Here is a 20,205-nt window from a genome sequence, read left to right as displayed (position 1 = left end):
GAGATAATCTTTGTCTAATGTGAGGTAGATGTTTAACCAACATAGAAGAAATCTTGCCCAGGCAACGGTCTCTATCTTGTGTTGCCCTCCCTCTAGACACAAGGCTGAATAGGGTACACAACGTGTGATAGCAAAAATCTTAAAAAGGAAAGCTGCCTGCACTTGTTCTACCAGCTGGGTAAACCCTGGCAGCCAAACTAGGATTCCATAGAGCAATCGAGCTATAATTTTGGCGTTGAAGACCTTGAGGGCAGAGGGGATATGTGAATTACCTCGTTATGAAAAACCGCATTATGGCCTGCATAGACATCTTACTGGCATTCACCGCGGTGCATGATGCAAGGACCATAGAAGCCTATGATGGAATGTAATTCCCAGATAGTTAAATTCAAATACCTACTGGATGGTTTTTCCACCAAATACCCAGCTATAGCTCTTGTGTGAATTCCCAAAAACCATTATTTTGCTTTTATCAAAGTTCATGCACAGTTTCACTCTGGACAGATGGTCAATACAGGAATTTAACAATAGTCTTAGGCCAATTCTTGTCCGTGAAAGCAAAATCATGTCATCTGCGTATAGGAGGATGGGAATGCTTGATGCGTTGAGTTTTGGGCTATGGGCATCTACTTGTTTTAATGATGAAGTAAGGTCGTTAAGAAAAAGACTGAAAAAAGAGGGAGCCCTGCTTTACTCCTCGGTTTATAATGACGGGATCTGTCATTACATTCCCTGGTGGTGTTCTTATACGACAGGTGTTCTTTGTATAAAGCTTTTTGATCAAGTATAGTAATCTAGGTTCTAGGCCCATTGTCTCCAATTTGGTCCATAACAGCCCCGTCAACAGTGTCAAAAGCAGCCTTGTTATCTAGGAAGGCCACATAAAGACATTCTTTATGAAGCTGTGTGTACGTAGCGGCTAAGTGAGATAACACCATGCAGTTGTGTAAAGTGGATTTCCCTTGCCTAAACCCTGCCTGCTCCAGACCTATGATATTATTTTCATCAAGCCAAGTAGTTAGTTTATTTAGCAGATGTTTAGTGTACAATTTCCCGATGTCTGACAATAGACTTATTGGCCGATAGTTGGGTGGCAGCTTTTTGTCACCCTTTTTAAAGATTGGGATAATTCTAGATTGCTGCCATGAGTTAGGCATGATACCAGATCTATCTATCACAGTGAATAGATCCGCTAGTATCGGAGCCCACCACTCTGACTTGGCTTTGATCAGTTCAGATGGAATAGCATCAGGGCCGGCAGCCTTTCCTGCTTTCATCTGATCAATTAAACTTGTAACTTCGGTAATAGAGACAGGGGGCCACTCATCTGTGAAAGTAAAAATGGCATGGACCTGACTGTCAGGTGGAATAGAGTCATCAAAGAAAACTGTCTTGAAATGCTCTACCCATGACAAAGATGGAATCAATGTCAGCGAATCATCCTGTGTCTGTGGGGAGTCTGCTACAGCCTTCCAAAATTTCTTATGATTTTTCGTTAGGATGGCTGAGAGTAGCGTATCCCAACATGCCTGATTATATCTTATCTGGCTAAGCTGAATAGTTTCCCTGAGTTGGGATCTGGAGAAGTAAATGTCAAGCAATTGACTGACAATCAAAAATGCTTGAAAGCTGCTTCAGATAAACATTAACCCATTTGTTTTTGTCTTTCCAGGCATGCCTTCCTCCTCCTCTATGGAAAATATAATGCTCTTCAACAGTACACCGCTGGGCCCAGATGCACCTCAGATAGAGGATTTGAAATGGCACTCAGCTTTCTTCAGAAAGCAAATGGGCATGTCATTGAGTCACTCTTTGAAAAAAACACAGAAGAGAGAGCGGATGAGGAGGAGCTCTGGGCACGATGACAAATCTTTACTCAAGCAGCCCAGCCAAAGGGAAGGCTTTGCAACTCCCAGTAGCTTTTTCAGTTTTGAAAAGACCTTTGCAGAAGCACAAATTGGATCAGCACAACAGAAGAATGGAGTTGTTATAGCAGACCACAGGAAGAGAAGAGACAATCATTCCCATTGTGATGTGATGAAGGTAGGACTGAAGGAGAAACCTTCTAAACACAACCACAAACCCTTGAGATCCAACGAACTGTCTCAGAGGCAGTTAGAAAACAAAAGGGCTGTGAACCACCCGAGTGGCAGGTCAGCGCCCGGAACCCGGAGGGATATAGTGCCTAAATGCAATGGATCTTTTTTCAAAATAAACTATAATCCAACTCCGGTTAAAGTGCCTACGACACCCAGAAGCCCTGTGAAAAACTGGGGAGGATTTCGAATTCCAAAGAAAGGAGAAAGACAACAGCAGGGAGAAGGGCAAGAAGAGATGTGCCGCCAAAACTCTAACTATCCTTACTCGGGCCTGGGTCGAGTTTCCCCTAAAGATAGGGCCAAAAGCAACCTAAAGGTGGACAGCGAGAATGACGGGTACGCCCCTGATGCTGAGATGAGCGATTCAGAAACTGAGATGGCTGAGAAGAAATGCAGGCAACAAAGGCTCAGTTCAAATAGCACTATTCCTAGGAGGACAGACATCATTAGGAGAAGCATCCTTGCCTCCTGACTAGAGAGTGAGACACAATAGCAGCACTGGAGTCAGTGAAGCCCCAGCCTGGAAAAATTATCCACTCTGCATTATTTATTGGTGTGACAAGGAGGGGGGGGGGTCCTTACACATGGCTACAATATAAGCCAACAGTGAGCCTGTTTTTTCCGGGCTGTAGAAATATGTTTACGTGCACTTGACTAAGAGTTTGTCCTCCACCCGTCATGTCGGTGAGATTACAACCTTCTTTATTTGCAACTTTCCTGAAGAAATCACCTGAGAAGATGACCTTGCTATGCCAGTTGCTCAATAAGATGAATACAAATTAAAAGATGAAATAAATGGGGGGTAGATTTGGATGGGGAAACCGATTTAGGTGGATAGCACTGAGGATTTTCCTCTGTCTCTGAAAAGCACAAGCTGTTAGTACACAAGGATAATTTACAATGGTGGTTATAATCACCCTGCACCGCATCGTCCACTCTAAATTGTCACTTTCGTGATGCTGTGCTAGGACTAAGCCCTAGTAGTCTGCAATTTTTGTTGTTTTAGAATTCAGGGTGGTGGTGGGTTTTTTGGCAGCTTTACGAACCCCGGAAGAGTTTTCACAAAAGCCCATCAAGCAGGTAAGAAGAATTTACCATGACTACTAAGATACCTGAAGGGATAGAACCAAGCTGACCAATTGTGAAAACAGTAGCAGCACAGTGCTGTTCTGAAGGAACTCAGACTAAGAGTATAAAAACTACTCAGCTCCTCAAATTTGGAGAATATGTCTTAAAGTACTTTTTATCTTGTTGAGAAGGAAGGCAGATTTGTAGCCTGCTATATTCTGCTGGCACTGCCCATCCGAAATATGATGACAATTCAAGTGGGAAAGACTCAGTGCGTCTACACTGCAAATAGTATATAGTTTTTGCTGTCATGGTTCCCTTCCTTCCTTGTCTGCTCCCCACCCCACCCTGAGAATTATAACTCTCTGATGGGCAACAGATTTTTCAATAACTCATTCTCAGCATCTCATCACACAATTCCCAGGTTTTTGGGGAGAAGCCATGACAGGTAAACAGGCTGAAAATTTGCTATGAAGATATGCCCATGTTTCTAAAGGCACTAGTCAGCAGCCTTTCCCAATGTGCACTAATGGTATGTGTTGGGATATGCAATTTTCTGACACACAAGGGTTACTTTAAATAAAAAGAGAAGGATGTAATAAATATATATATATTTTGAATACAATGGAAAGGCAATAAGATGTGAGTAGCGCTTTACATTCAAGCCAATTTAACATCATGATTTTATGATAAGGATTAGATTTGACCATGGAGGGGCTTGTGTTCTGATTACATCATTTTAAGAATTGCAATAACTAATGAGAGTAAGCCATCAGCAATAAGATGAACAGATCGTTCAGAGTCTTTTTTCTTTTTTTTTGCACCCATAGAGTGTGTGTCTCTATCGCAAGTGCATCTATAATACACATAACGTAGTTTTAGGCTGCAGTAACTTTGGGGACTGAACTTTGATGTAAAATCAGACATAACCTAGTTATAAGAAAGTTTAAGCAGCTGTAGGTGTTTTTTAAAAAATAAAAATGGACAGCCCTCCCCCCAGTCCATCAGCAGCGGTATTTAGCTACTTCACTTGCAAGAAGTGGGTTTACAACTATGAAAGAAATGTTGAAGCCTTGCAATTTGACTTGAGTCTTCCAGGGGTTTCAACAGAACTGGATTGCTGCTGTTCCATCTTGCTATGCAAGTCACTGAATGATCAAAAAACTGCTTGGGGAGGTTGACACAGTACATGTTCCTTACATGCAAGCAGCCCTGGCCTTCTCCACTTGGAAAAATGTAATGTGTGTACCTGTGAATCAGATATATTTAGTAGGAGTTTGCATGATGTATTTTGGGAACCAGCCCTCAGAAATCATTCCTATTTGCTTCTGGAACAGAGGTCATAATCCTAAAATAAACTAAAACAAATAAACTCTTTAAGATTTAGAAATTAGTTGTGGGCTTACATCATCTCCATTTACTCTTGGCTCCTCTCAGTTTCTTGTTTGGCACTGCCCATATTTACAATATTGCTTGTACTAGAATCAGAAACCACACTTGCAAGTGGGGCTTCCAAATCTAGTTTGGAGGGCATATTTCAGATGTTAAAGCAAACTGGTTTGTGCTTAAACAGGTAGCTGAAAGGGGATCCATGTGTGGGAGGGAAGGGAAATGTGCAACTTTGTGGTTTGTACATGATTTTACAAACATGTTTGGAGGCGCATCTGAAGGGAGCCTTAATGTAAGAGCCAGCTGCTGTTTGCACGCTGGAGTTTTAGCGCATGCATAGAACTTCACACAGGTAGGGGCTGTTGCAAGTGCTTAACCAGAGGAATTCTCCAGAAGTGAAGTAAATAGAACAAGTCCCTCCTGTACACCTCTATTCTCAGTGTACTCCATGCCTAGCTTTGGATCAGAATAAGATTAAGACACTGAGGCCTTGATTTTTAACATGATCAAGATAGTGACAACAGATTAGGATACTGGAAATGAAAAAATAGTGATATGAAAGATGTAGTTTTATAAGGCTTTATTGCTTCTGATTAAACTACTCATATCTTATAGGTATGTTGACCAGGTTTGCTGCTTTAAAAGCAGACATGTTCTTGTTAAAATATGGGAAAAGAGGGACGTGATTAATTTACTTTTCAATACAGTAAGTGTTTTGGGTGAGGGTTGAGTGAAATATTATCAGTTAGCCTGCCCTGTAAGGGTGTTGTTGTTCATCAAGCCATAGAAGGAATAAAATAAATTTGATTATAAGTAAACATTATTCAATGTTATGACTTATTTTGAAAGAAATATCATAACATTTGCACTATTAGGAATGATAGCATTTGTGCAGAACAATGCCTTACCTGTTTTGCTCCCCACCATGTTTAGGTTAATAAGCTTTCTGATTTTGAATAATGCTGAACCAAAAATTAAGAAAAACAAAAGAGAAAAATAAATTGTGCTTTCCCCCATAGCTGCAGAAATATGGGAAAACATCAGTATGACCAACTGTACAAGTTCCATGCTACTCTAAGCACTCAGTAAAATAAAAATAAAATAAAGCAGTAATCCTTACCTACTACTGCATTCATTTTGTTAATATGGAAACAGCCGTTATTTCTTGTTAGGTTTCACCTTTTTCTTTATGCAGAATGCCCAAGACATTTCTTGATTTTGATTGGTGTACTACATTGAAATGTAGGCTTAATAAACCCTTCTGTAATGACCTGGAATGCTATCTGTTAGGTTTTGGGGATGGACACACACACACTCTCCCTAAATGAATGGAACGTTATACATGTCTCATGTGTACAAATATTATTTAAAAAAACTTTAAAAAACTTTCATTGCTACATTTGTAAAACCCTGTACAGAGGATTTTTCACTATGTGCCTAGCTTTGGTGTCCATTTTGCTCAAATTTGAAAACAGGTGCATGATGACAAAAAAAGATAGAATCAGAAATAAAGTATATGTAGAGATGACTATTTTATATTACATGGCCCAATCCTGTATTTATTTTCCTCCCTTTTTGAAGTATTTATAAAGACCTAGTTGAAGATGGCTGTATTTTTTTGTTAAAATATTTAGTAGAATTGTGCCTTTGTCTGTATGTGAATAAATGCTGTACATTTTGCAATACACGTCAAGTGTTATGATTTGACATCGATGCTGCTACTTCCACAAGATTCCAGAAGCAGAAAAGCTTTTCGGCTAGACTTACTCTTGCAACTGGTGCCAAGGTGGCCCATCACTTTCCATCCCTACTTGGTGGAAATGCTAGGAGTCTGGATTTTCTCTTTGCTCTTGGATCTAATCTTATACTGAGGATTCCCCCTTCTCTGTTCATCTCAGTAGACTAAGGATGAACAATAACTCATCTCATTCCTTGTCTTTCAGCCCATTGCAGTCTTCCTACAGTTCTTTTTTCTCCAACCCATCTCAGTGAAGCTGGCCTTGGCTCGCTGCCACCTCTTTGCTCTCTTGTCTCACATTCCTTCCTACTCTCACTTCAGTGACTCATGCTTACTCCATACATTTTACAAGGCAATCTCTCCCCTATTATTGTATTGTAAGAAGCTTTCTTTCTCAATGAAATTGTGAAATTTAACCATTATTTCCCCCTCCTGTAAGTACCCACCATGGTACTCCACTATATAGACCCAAAGTCTTGTGCTGCACTTGCAAGCTCTTGCCAATTTGGCTAAGGTGCCAGTTTTCTGAGGCAGTTCTACCAGATAACAGCCTGCACTCCAGCAGAAATAGAACCCAGGGTTGCAGAAGGCCAAAGTTTCCCTGTCATGATGCTAAATTCCTTCCCATTCACTCATTTCTGAAAGGCTAATTCCCAGCCAAGTTACTCAGATGTGTGTGCATTGGAAACAGATGTCTCAAGCCATAATGCTAAAAGCCCTTTTGATTCTTTGGTAGTTCCTACATTATACAACATGGAAATGCAATAGTATTCTGAATCCTGTAAATAACAACTTTGAAGTATTCATCTGCAATAGGAACTGTTTGTATATCCACAAGAATTTGGGGAACCAGAAAAGAGTAGTCTTACTGGTGTCAATTAACATCTAAGGAATAAATAAAGTAAAAAAATAAATAAAATAGCAATTTTACAAAGGCCAATTTGTTTTCAAATTCAACACCTTACATGGGAAAAAATAGTTTTAAAATGCTGAGTTTATTAACACAACATTAGGTACTGTCAGTTGTAAAAAACCTTAAAATTCAGCAATTGTGTATTTCAAACTTTGTGGCAAAGTTTTCTACCATAAAACAAAACATGTTATATAAGGGAATCCACCTTTCCATCTAGCTTTAATTCACTTCAATATGTATTTGCAGTTACCCGCTTAATGTTTATCGTGAAGAAGCCACAGTGATTCTCTTCTCGGGTAACAGTGATGCATATTTTTATAGAAGTCACTCTGTGCATGATATGTCCTAATGCTGCTCTTCAGCAGCCTCAACTTACATGTTGCATGGAAGAACAATATATTACTTTCAAGTATTTTCCAACTCTATCAAGGAGGCAGCCTTTTTCCTCTGCATTGTAATTGCACTGAGCTGTAATTAAAACAAAACAAAACAATAATTTGTTTCTTCAGTAGGAATCTTTAAACTAATTGGATTATAATGCAAGCTGAAGTACAGATAAAGTGAGGGAATTATTTTATTCTGCTTCTACAATATACTTAAGGTGTGTGTGTGTGTGTGTGTATATATATATATATATATATATATATATATTCAAATGATTCCTAAGTTTTTTTCTGAATAGTTTATTGAGTGAAAGCCACCTTCATTATGAATACATAGAGGAATTGCAGAGTTACCAATTTTAAGAGTTGCATACCACACTTCATAGATCTTGGGATAAAAATCACCACATAAAAGAGAAAAGCACAAAATGCATAATACAAATAAGAACAAACCAATAACTTCCCATCCTGTCCCCACGTACAGCTGAACTTTCTTCCATGGAGATGTTTTGACTTTCATCCCAACAGAGAAAACTGAAACACTAATTTGGTTAAGACTCTGATTCAGCTCTTCATTAAATGATCCAGTTTGAAGGCTGCCCAGTTCAAAGTGTTGGTGCTGACCTCTAAAACCCTAAGCTGCCTCGGCCCATTATACCTGAAGGAGCATCTCCACCCCCATCGTTCAGCCCAGACACTGAGGTCCAGCTCCGAGGGCCCGCGGGCGGTTCCCTCACTGTGAGAAGTAAAGTTACAGGGAACCAGGCAAAGAGCCTTTTCGGTAGTGGTGCCCGCCCTGAGGAACATCTACCCATCAGATGTCAAGGAGATAAACAACTATCTGACTTTTAGAAGACATCTGAAGGCAGCCCTGTATAGGGAAGTTTTTAATGGTTGATATTTTATTGTGTTTTAAATATTTTGTTGAGAACTGCCCACAGTGGCTGGGGCAAACCAGTCAGATGGGTGGCATATAAATAATAAAATTATTATGATTAAAGATTTTTGGTTATGCAGCTGTAATAAGGGTGCTGATCTGATTTATTTCTAGATACCTGTTGAGATGCTGTGGTTGCCCTCTCTTCTGCCTGGCTTAGTCGCCTTTGAAGTCTGTTGACTTTCTCTTGATGTTCCATCATTAATTTTTCATTCTGTATAAATGAAATACCTCATTACAAATTTAAGTTTCTGTTATCAGATCATACATATTTCAGGAAACAAGGTTTAAGGAAGAGAAACTTGGTGAATGGCAAAGCCAGGAACCGACTAACAAAGGCAAACAAGGCAGGTTGCTCCTATGCATTGTGTCTAACCTTGACAGGGATTTCCAGTCTTCGGAATCTCATGACGCAACTCTTATATAAAAAACAATTTTAAGGAAGTTACAAGTACAAATTTCAACAGGGAAGGGGTGGTGCTGGACTCCTGAGATGCTTCAATCAGTTGGCCTTCAAAGGAAATTAAGGACAGATGATAGGCTGTCCAGAGAGGCAGAACTATGAAGATCAGTACTTAGGAGGGCTAATTGTGACAGAATTTTTTTAGTTGTTACAAAAATTGAACTAGCCATTGCAGAAAAAAATGACAAGCTAAAGATCACAGAAAGGAACCATTACCTAGTAAAAAAATTAACAGTGCAAAATTAGCTATGAACGAAGCTGTATGTTTTAATAATAGTAAAATAAATGTTTCTAGCATTTTCCCCAGTGTGTATGATCACAAATAGGACAGAGTTTTCCAGCTGAAAACTACTCTAAGCAAACAAATGATGTGTACCAAGAGAGTTCAAGTTATACAAGATGTACATCTAGTTAAAGCACAGCATTTGGATGAGGATCATTCTCTTACCTCAATAACCTTTTCATTTGTTCTTTCCAGCTGACAAAGTACCTCCTGGGTGTAAATTTTTTGACGGCTCAGCTCACTTCTATGAAACAAGATCAAAGAAACTCATTAATGAAAATCAACATATATGTTGACCTAACTCATTTCCAGAGGTATATGGGACAATCATATATCTTTCAAATTCCTTCTTTCCAATGAAGTAGGAAAAGGATAGTACTTTAAGATACCAATAATGGCCATTTTTAGTACTGTGACAGTACTGTGATAGGACAGATTCACAACGAAGAGCAAAACAACAACAATTCTGAAACCTTACTTTTAACAAAAATCTAAAATGTCATTCATTCACAAAAATAAAAACTTTTCATTAAGGACAAGGGACTTGTGGATTTCCAGGTGTTGGACTATAGCTCTAATCATCCCTGACCACTGGCCATGCTGGGTGGGCTAATGGGTATTGGAATCCAACGGCTGGAATGCCACATCCCTCCTTAATGTGATAAAATAAGCAATATAATCCTGTGGACGGTGTCCATCAAGTATTAACCTAGATACCACTTATGTCATGGTCTCCCTACAGGGACACAGGGGATCCTGGGTAAAGCTGTACCTTCCAGAGCTAAAAAATGGGAGCAAACAGTCCACTAAACTCAAGGAAGATGTCTGTTGACTGTGCAAGGTTCTAGAGAGTGCACATGCCTTCCCACTCAGTTTTCTTCTCATCAAAGTCTGAGTAGCAACTCAGTTTTTGTTGTACAGCTAGTTTGGAGGCATTTTAATTTTCATTACTAGCTATGGTTGTTTGTCTTATTCTTCGTATTGAGCAAAGTAGCTCCTGCAAGAAGATTCACACTGTGTACAGGAAATCTTTACCTCTGGCCCTGGCATCTTGTACCACTGAGCAAATGCCAAAAGTCCTGCCTACTACCTCAAATTGATTAAAGAAGCTTGTAGAAATAGAACACCCTATCTCTGTGAACAGGCTTGCAAGCTTGAGAATGAGGCACCCCAAGCCCTTCTCCTGCAATGGATCTTGTCCCAAATGCTGGTTTGTCTGACCCAGGGTTTCAATTGCCCTACAAACGGGAGGATGTGCAGCTTTTGATGAACAATGCATTTTTCACACTCACGGAATACTGAAAGGAACAATGTGTTATAGGAGTGCAGGAAAAATCTACGCAGGCACACCTCATGTGTTATTTTCTATTTGTTTCCAAGATCCACAAACGGGGGAATCCTAGAAACCACACTGTCTTGGGCTCCAGGACTCTCACAGCATTGTTGTCTGTATTATCTGAAGTACTATGAGGAAACTATAGTCCACTACTCATCTTCCAGTGGCTCAAAAACTGAGGCACCCTGTACACATACAAGCTTCTGCAACAAACAGCAGTCATGTTACCAAAAGCTTGTTCATCTTCACACCTTCTATGCTTTATCTTCTTTGCCAATTAATCAACAATTGACAGTTCACCACACACAACCGGACTGAAACAATCCTTTTCACTAAATGCTGTTTTGCACTAAACACTTTTGCATTACTATTTCCCCAGTAAATGGACACCTATCATTTGCATTGATTGCTCAGTTTCCTAACCACACTCTACAACAACATCCCCACCTTATAACCATCTGTATATATGTCAAATAACACTTCATGTACCTAACAATTGAACTCTTGCACACAAAACCCTATGCCACGATACATTTGTTAGATGCGGGTGGCACTGTGGTCTAAACCACTGAGCCTAGGGCTTGCCAATGGGAAGGTCGGTGGTTCAAATCTCCATGATGGGGTGAGCTCCCGTTGTTCAGTCCCAGCTCCTGCCCACCTAGCAGTTCGAAAGCACATCAAATGCAAGTAGATAAATAGGTACCACTCCGGGAAGGTAAATGGTGTTTCCGTGCGCTGCTGTGGTTCGCCAGAAGCGGCTTTTTCATGCTGGCCACATGACCCGAAAGCTGTCTGTGGACAAACGCCGGCTCTCTTGGCCTATAGAGCAAGATGAGTGCGCAACCCCAGAGATGTTCGCGACTGGACCTAACGGTCAGGGGTACCTTTACCTTTAACATGGCTACCCTTTTGCGTTTGGTAATTCTAAAATACTAAAATAGTGAGAAGCAGTCGTCGTCCTCCCACCAGAAAGGTGACATAGTATAAAACTATCAGAGCGATAATCAGTCCCAATTGTTCCTACATATTCCAGAGAATTTGCCTCATTAAAATTGGTAAATGAAGTTTGCAGAAAACTGCTCAAGTGTCTACCACAAAGGCTTATGTGTGGAAAACAAAGGTGAGCTGTTTAGTAGTAGAGCAGAAAAGATAATAAATCTGCCAGCTGTGGGAAGTGTTTAATGCAAAATTCTCATGTGACACATACAGCACATTCCAGATGTTTTTCTGTTGACTTATGCCGTAATATGCTTCAGTTATTCTTAGTAATTATATATTTTGTAGACTTCCAGTACCTGCAGCTGTTTCTCATCCTGTTAACATTTTTAATCAATATCTTAAAATAAACAGTTATGGCTGCCAAGTATTACAGAATTCCAGCCAAAAATAACGTGGTAGAAATGAAGGGGTGGGGGACTCAAAGGTCCCTAAATATGATGTAATTTATTTAATAGACTAGATGGTATGTCAAAAGAACACTGCTCTAGCTAATACCTAATAATGAACAACTATACTATCCCAGAAGGATCAGTCTTGGAAATCATGAGAAAGCTTTACAACCAAAAGCTTAAAGATACAAAGATACAACCATGATTCAGAAAGAACGCCTATGAAACTCAAAACTGATTTATTCAAAATAGTGTTAATTTAAAGGGATCCAAACAGCTGCACAGGAAGCTTTTCTCTGCCCCCTCTCCCATGCTGCATCATTCACTGCCTGAAATACTACTCTGAGAAGTTGGAGAATCCTGCAGGGAAACATCTGATGTGGTACAATGAGCTCCTGTCAGAGGAAGAAACTGCAGGCACTCCAGTGTGCACAAAGTGACTGGCATCCTGGCCTTAACCTGTTAGTCTGTGCCTAGCCTCAAACACCTAAGTCTCAGTGGATTCAATAGGAATTACATTTCCCCAGCTGAAGAAATGTTTATAACTAAAGTGTAAGATTAACAGCTATTCTTACTTGATTTTGAGAGAGGAAGGATAGTATAGAAATGCTGGTGATAATGTTATTACGATTAATAATAGGTTGGCTCATACCACCACGACCCCAAACTCCTCTGTGATTTCACAGTACAGTTTGTAACTGCAGTAATGAGCAAAATGGACTGTAGGATTACAGGTCATTATGATAGAAATAATGCCACTGAAGATACTGGGGAATTTTTGAAGAGCAACACAAACAATTTAAGTGACCCATTTTCATTTATTCCTGATTTTTATAGCCTGCTTTTCAGCCAATTAACTTCCAGAGTGGCTCTCAACATGATAGGGCTCCTTAGTAAGGTGAAAGGATTTTAATAAATGAAAGGCACTGAGGTCACTTTTCAACATTAGGAGCATGCACAATTAGCATACGCTGAATCTGCATTATCGAGATCCGAGGATCTTAAGACACTTCAAGGAACTCCCTTGGAGACTTGTTAAAACTGAACCTGGAAATTCTAAAAGACCTTCCCTTAATGCCTGCGGCCACATGACTCTATGTACTTTAATGGGTATTTTATGTAGGATTTATCTGTTTGTTTCAAGTATCTCAAACTTTGGGAATGGGTGTTGTAAATTGGCATGCGTGTTAACACACACACACACACACACACACACACACACACAATCTCTCAGTCCTATCCTGAACAAGAACAGGATTACTACTCAATCCTTTAAACCTATGTAACCTTAAGTGATGATGTAAGTATAACTGCCATGATAGTATAAGGGAGTCCAAGAAACAGGTGGAGTTCAGGGTATGGTGGAGAAAAAAAATGATGAAGTTGCTATCTTAGTTAGAATTTTATCCTCCACTGGGAACTATGAAAGCAAATATCTACGCCATAGGAGCCCACAGAAACCCCAAATGATCTCAAATAGGCACCACAGGGTCACAGTACAGATGGGGCTCCTTACTGGCCAAACTACCCCCACTCCATGCACCTGTGAAAACAATGCCAAATGCAGTAACCAAATAGTATATAACATATAGCCACTATTGCTACTGCTTGGCAAACACTTATGACTTTACCTTAAAAGTTTAGAGCTAATGAAGGTGTGACAGAGGCAGGGCCAGAGTGGTATGTAGCTCTGTAATAGTAAGAGGCAGTGCCAGATTTAGGGTGGTGCGGAAGGTTCCCCTGCACAGGGCAATGAGCTGAGGGGGCACAAAATTAAGAAGATCCATTTGGGGGCACCACATTTCGGCCTCTCACAGAGTGCCATATTACAAAAGATAACCAAATCCATCCTGTAAGAGGATAGGTGCAGAACTCTCCTTGCATCTGCTGCTTACCTCCCCATGAGTTGTGGTATGGGAATTCAGTTGAGAAAAATAACTGCCTAGGGAGGAGAGAAGGTGCAGGTGCATCTTTTCTTGTTAAATCAGACTATGCTACAATTTCCAGGTCCTGACTGCAAATGGGACTTCCTAGTTTGAGGCGCTAACTACAAAGAACATTCAGTAAGCTTCTTCTAAGCCACCTTTGAATCTCACAGGCACTGTTTCAGAAATAAGCCAATTAAAGTTATTATGAACAGCTTACTGATTTTTTTGGGCACACCACCATGTTTCCCCCCCTCCTTTGAGTTGAAGATTTAGAAATACCTGCATACAATGATCAGAGCTCCATGTTGCAACAGAATCTGGGGTTTTCACAGCTAAACACTTATTCAGATTCAGCAAATACTGACTCGGTTGCTATTGCCTGACCTCAGTGACCACTTTGGGTGCTAATACCCATCTCCTGCAGCTTGACTGCATGAGGCATTGATATTGCTCTTCCACTGCTCTACCACCTCCTTGAGCAGCACTGTTGATTTTTGGAATCACTTCAAAAGTTAATGAGAACATGCCATGTTCTAGCCACTGTTGAGAAGAGGCGATAAGGCAGGGTTTCTTTCCTTCCAGAAGCAGGGCAGGGTTGAACAATAACCTCACTTTCCAAGAATAGGATAGATTTTATAGTTTATCCTGCTGCATCTTAAGCTGATTCAGAGGACCAGGCTCCATTAATAAACCTTTCTGAACTGCAGTGGGGAAAGAGTTTTCCCCACAGCAATGCTTATCTATTGGAAGATTTACATCTACCTTCTCGAAGATTTGCTCTGTTGGCAGCTATTATTTCTGGACAATCACAAAACAGAGGAATGTTAATTAAAATCTAAACAAGAACAGTATCACACCTACATTTCCTGTCTGAATTATGGTCCCAGCAGATCCATACCCAGCTGCCAGCATTTGTTAAAAATGCCAAACAAAATTGTATTACTTACTTTAAACTATTTATTCTGGTTTCTGTAGCTTCTGTTAGTTTCTTTGTTTCCTCCTTCCACCGGTTTGTTGCTTTCTGTTGAGCTATCAAGAGGCGTCTCAGCTCAGCAGTAGACTTTCGATGCACGTCTTCCATCTCTTTCAAACGAACTTCAGACCCATGCTCTTTTATTATATGCTCATTCTCCATTATGCTTATCTATAGAAAAAAGTAAAATAAGTTTAAAGCCTCACATTAGTTCACGGTAGCTTTTGTCTTTTCACTAAAGGACTGAAGTTTGTTTGTTTGTTTGTGTGAACATACTGACAATCAGGCTATATCTATCTGCAAAATATTACTGGACTTTTAATTGTGGATATAAGCTGAAAGAATTCATTTCAGAATGAATAACTAATTTGATTGAAAAGAGAATGCAGATTGTCACGCTTGGATCACCCATGATGAGTAATAATTGTTTCTAGGTGTGCAGATCTTTCATCCTTTACTCATTTCATCACTGAATGCTTGAATCCCTGCAGTAAAAATGCTGTATGAAGCCCTGATTTATCTTTTAGGTATCAGAGCAAAAACTTGAGGCTGTCCCCAAGTCTCCATCCAACAACAGCTAATTAGTTCAGCCAACTATTACGCAAACTCCACGTGTAAAGTGCCGAAGTGAGCAACTGAAGGGCAATAACCAACTATGGAAGGAAGAAGACAAGTTTATGTGTAACTTCGCTGCAAAGAAAAGAAAACGGAAGAGAACGGAATGGAAGAGAATGTTAAGGAATTAGAGGCAGATGATAAGAAACAAAAAACAGGAATCTTCTCTTACAAGCACAGCATATAAGAGAAGTAGGAAGAAAATGAAAGGGATAAGCAGTAGTGGATCTGAATCATATCAAAATTAAGGTTGGTAGAGTTGCATGTACAAAATGCTCCTTATCCCCTTTTTTAAAGTGATGTCAATAGGCTTTAGGCCAAAAATCCCCTTGCATTATATTGTGTTTTGCATTTTCTAGACATTTAGGCTGTATATCTCTCGTTATAAAAGAAGACTAACATGTTAGTCTGTTTGCATTATGTATGATTTTTTAAAAAGTTTTTGCTGTCTGGAAGAAAATTACTTGATTGGGAAAAGAACCAAGTGGCACATAGTTATCAAGTCCTCCTAACTACTGCCTTCAGACACTGGAACATTAATGGAAAAGTCAGTTGTGTCCATATCTTACATAGCTGGGTTGACATGTGGATAAGAAACATTCTTATAATTGCAAAAGGTAATTTTAGTATATTTTGAAAAATATTTTGAAAAATTGAAGGAGACGAATAGAATACAAAGTTAAGGAATATTAAACTATGGCGATAGAGCTGTCGTGAGAAATTTGACACCCTGTCTGTTTCCTTGTACACAGATTTCTCCTTTCATTGAATCTTCGAAGATGTGACGTCAAAAATAAAATACCATATAAACGCAAATACCTTTAATTTTGCAGCTTGTTGTGCCTCCACAGCCAGCTTTCTCAATTCTTCCATTTCTTTTTGAAACTGCTCGTTCTCTTGCTGGAGTTTTAGGCGCTCTTCACTGACAGAGCCACAGTTCTTTCTTTCGGATTCCAGAATACTTTGCAACTTGTAAATCATTTCCTGACCACTGTTTCTCTGTTCCTCATAGCTTGAAGTCGAGGAAGGGAGGAGAAATTCACAAACAATACTTGGTAATCCATTATTGAATGGAAAGGTAGGATACAAATATGTTAAATGAATGCACAGAAATTAATATATTAATAAAGCTGAATGCATAACACATACAATGTTCAGTAGTGTGGAATTTGAATGATCAAAAGGCTTGACAACTAAAAAGCGAAGTATTCCCCACTAAGTTTCATTTTTTTTGGTATGGAGCCTCTCTGCTTAGGAGGACTTCCCTGTTTATTACAGTTATTATATGGGAAGCTCTGGACATGCCTTGAAACATTCTCAGGGCTTTGAATGAGAGCAAATATGAAATACAGCTAGAAAATTTTGGAGCAGGTTACATGAATAACTTTTTTCCACCAAATAAGCTTACAGCTGAGATCATTCTTGTTGATCTTTCAAGGTTTCATAAGGTGGCAACAACAATGAGTGTCTCTTCCATTGCAGCCCCCTTCTTCTGGAAATCACCTGCCCCAATATTGGTTCAAATATTGCTTTAAAGCTGCAGTCTTAGAGACACCTTCCTGGGAATAACTCCCACTGAGCACAGTATGACTTACTTCTGTGTAAACATTCAGAGGGTTGCACTGTACATTATTTAGCTTCATAACATTTCAGAAGACTATGGGAGGGTATTGAACTTCATGGTGTACTATTTTAAATATGAGCCTTTTCATCTTCACTGTGATGTGTTTTTTGAATGCTATTACAGTAAGTGATAGTATTTTTTGAATGGATGTACTGTGCTATGATATAGGGAGGATAATTTGATTAAACTTGATATTAGTAGAAGAAACTCAAACTGTGTAGGCAAATAAAATTATTCCTGCAGTTTTGCAGCTACAGCAAAAGTTATCCTAGTTAGCTTCAAGCCTAGCCTAAGGGATATGAATATATTACCCCGAAAAAAGCCTTTACCAAGTTACAAGTAAAAGAAGGACCTTCTGTTTTCTATAGTCACAGTGCTGCAGGGCCTCCCTCACAGAGCATAAGTTATAGTGAAACACCTGTAACAATGTGACTCTTTTCTATTCAGTTGTAATGGGGGGAAATGCTTTGCAATTCCTTCCTTCTTAGCTGATCTGAAGCATGATGCTGTCAGCAGCAATAACATTCTAAGAGAAATGTACTCTTCTTATAAGCATTCAACACTTGTACACACACCGTGGCAGGTTCTGTGTGGTCAGAAATAGGTTGGCTTCAACAGCATCCATGACAGCAATATATGTATTTCCTTAAATTTGTGTCTTGGAGGAAGTTTATCTAAGGCTTCTGTTTCTGAGAGATTATATAGGGCTGGTTCTACCTGCTGTATGAAGCCATACAACATGACTGGCTTCAAACTTTTGAGTATTTACTTTTGTTGCTTTCATTTACTAGCACCACTTTTATAGTGCATACTCATTATCGTTTTCAGAAAAAGTCAAAATTAAAAGAATCCTACTTGTTCAAAACACACACACTATAATGATAGGTAGTGATCTGAACTCTTGTATTGCTTCATAGCTGACTTTAATGCCTCCATGAACTTTACTAACAATAAGTACGCACTTGTGTAACTGTTATACAGTCAGACTCATAAGTTACGTGTTTCATGTTACTAAGCAACTGGGCCTAGATAGTAAAATCTGCCTGTTTTTATTTTAAAAATTGGAAAGAGACTGAGTGCCCACAGATTATGAGACTCTGGGCTGCAGTCTGCTCAACCCGTATGTAAATTTGGCATTGATGAGCAGGAAGAAACCAATGTGAGCATCATGTTTCTTAGGGTGGCCATACGTCCAGGAAAACCCAGACCTGTCCTTTTGCGGGGGCCAACATGCCCATCTGTGCGGATTTTTACATTTTAAAGGAAATATCTGGGTTTTGGGGCTTAGACTGCTCTGTATGCTCCAGTCACTGCCAGCCCAAGCTGGGGAAAGAGACGCATGGGAGCTGCGGTGGCGGTCCTGTGTGCTTATTTCCATGGCTCGGGCTGTCCTCTTTTTTGCTCTTCAAGATATGGCAACCCTATCTAAGTTTCTGCTCTTCCTCCTTCCCCTCCAGTATGACAGAGATTAGTTGCACTTTCCACAAAACCTGACTTGTTATGCATGACACAGAGATCATAGTTTAAAATGAACTCTAGTTCAGTTTCATAACCCATGGTTTGCAGCTGGTTTGTTTAGAAACTGGCCAAACCTTTCTTGAAACCACAATTTCTGGTTTGCACATGATAAGCCAGGTTTCATGGAAAGTGAAATTGTGCCAAAATCCTCTTCCTGGCTGCCTGAGAGAAAGGGTAGAGCATGCAACCCCAAGATTCCCACCAGCTCATTCAATGCTTGTGCACGTGATGTTAAACCAGGGTTTACCATAACATGAAAAGATGGACAATGGATATAAAAACAAATGACAAAAGTTTCAATTCAAGGGACTTTCCAGTGAAGTATTACTGAATGAACGTCAGCACTTGTTCATAAGTAAATAGTGATTACTTACTTCATTTCAAGTTGCTTAATTTTGTTTTGTGCTGTTTGTAGACTTCGTTGCAAATCATCTTTGGCTAGTTCAGCAATGAGACACCTTTGGTAAAGCTCTTCTAGTTTTCTAGAATCGCCTTCATTTCTTCTACCTTCACGGTACACCTGATTGAAGTGTTTAAAAAAGAAAATTCAGGTAGATCCTTGTAACAACAACCACGCCACTGGTGTTACACAATCAACCACTTTATAGTTCATAGTTTAAATTTCAAGATAATGGAATTTCATTTCTACAACGACTATCCTTTTCCAATGGAAATTATCCCAATACCTATTCTGTTATCTTTCTGGCTTCAGACAAGAGGATTACAGTGGTACCTCAGGTTACATACACTTCAAGTTACATACGCTTCAGGTTACAGACTCCGCTAACCCAGAAATAGCACCTCGGGTTAAGAACTTTGCTTCAGGATGAGAACGGAAATCGTGCTCCGGCGGCGCAGCGGCAGCAGGAGGCCCCATTAGCTAAAGTGGTGCTTCAGGTTAAGAACAGTTTCAGGTTAAGAACAGACCTCCGGAACGAATTAAGTACTTAACCCGAGGTACCACTGTACTTTACCCAAGCTTTTCATAGACTAGTTAATGTATTAATTTGATTATAATTATTAGTATGGTTGACCCAGTTAGGATATGTGAACTGCTTTTGCTGCTTTTGATTGCTTTTAGCCCATTTTTAGCCCATTATCTGCTGCTGTTGGTTTTGTACTGATATTTATTTCTTACAATTTATTATATCCTACCTTTTAGGATACAAATCCTTGCAAGATGGCCTACAAGAAATATTAAAACACATAAAGCTCTTCAGCAAATATCAATATATATATATATTATATTGGCTGGGGAAAGCCAGCCAGATGGGCAGGGTATTATTGGTTTTATTATTATTGAAAGGCATGAGGATCCTTTGCCCAGGGAAGCTGGTGGTAGGACCTGGTGGGGAGTAGATACCTCAGCTGGAACAGACTGAGGTGGTTTCCTGCTTCCCTCTCTCTCCTATATTTTTGTTAAAGTGGATTTTACCTTCTTGTGATCTGCCTTGAACACTACTGTGAAGCAGAAAGGCAGCATAACAGACTTTAAATAAATTGTGTGAACTGCTTACCTGTAACCCTCATCTCATCAATCTGTATAATTT

At 39.6% G+C, this 20,205-nt stretch overlaps 2 protein-coding genes across 26 annotated transcripts in view; one reads left to right on the top strand and one right to left on the bottom strand.

Annotated features, from left to right (window-relative positions):
- JADE1 (jade family PHD finger 1) overlaps window positions 1-6,243 on the top strand; it is a 169,177-nt gene extending 162,934 nt beyond the window's left edge. For all 20 annotated transcript variants that reach the window (XM_083571182.1, XM_083571183.1, XM_083571178.1 and 17 more), the window contains one exon: window positions 1,673-6,243. In XM_083571182.1, the coding sequence (XP_083427308.1) occupies window positions 1,673-2,571 (899 nt within the window). In that variant the 3' untranslated portion in view covers window positions 2,572-6,243. The remainder of the gene's footprint in view (window positions 1-1,672) is intronic.
- A 1,027-nt stretch (window positions 6,244-7,270) lies between these two features.
- The window catches only part of SCLT1 (sodium channel and clathrin linker 1), a 39,845-nt gene continuing 26,910 nt past the window's right edge, over window positions 7,271-20,205 (bottom strand). For all 6 annotated transcript variants that reach the window (XM_083571291.1, XM_083571290.1, XM_083571292.1 and 3 more), the window contains 6 exons: window positions 19,030-19,175; window positions 16,333-16,525; window positions 14,873-15,069; window positions 9,439-9,517; window positions 8,646-8,741; window positions 7,271-7,675 (listed from right to left, as the gene is read on the bottom strand). In XM_083571291.1, the coding sequence (XP_083427417.1) occupies window positions 7,613-7,675; window positions 8,646-8,741; window positions 9,439-9,517; window positions 14,873-15,069; window positions 16,333-16,525; window positions 19,030-19,175 (774 nt within the window). In that variant the 3' untranslated portion in view covers window positions 7,271-7,612. The remainder of the gene's footprint in view (window positions 7,676-8,645; window positions 8,742-9,438; window positions 9,518-14,872; window positions 15,070-16,332; window positions 16,526-19,029; window positions 19,176-20,205) is intronic.

The sequence above is a fragment of the Podarcis filfolensis genome (genome assembly GCF_964270895.1).
Source record: "Podarcis filfolensis genome assembly, chromosome: 9".
In the NCBI taxonomy this organism is placed as follows: Eukaryota; Metazoa; Chordata; class Lepidosauria; order Squamata; family Lacertidae; genus Podarcis; species Podarcis filfolensis.
The sequence above is the reverse complement of the archived record's forward strand: the minus strand, read 5'-3'. Positions and strand labels throughout refer to the sequence as shown.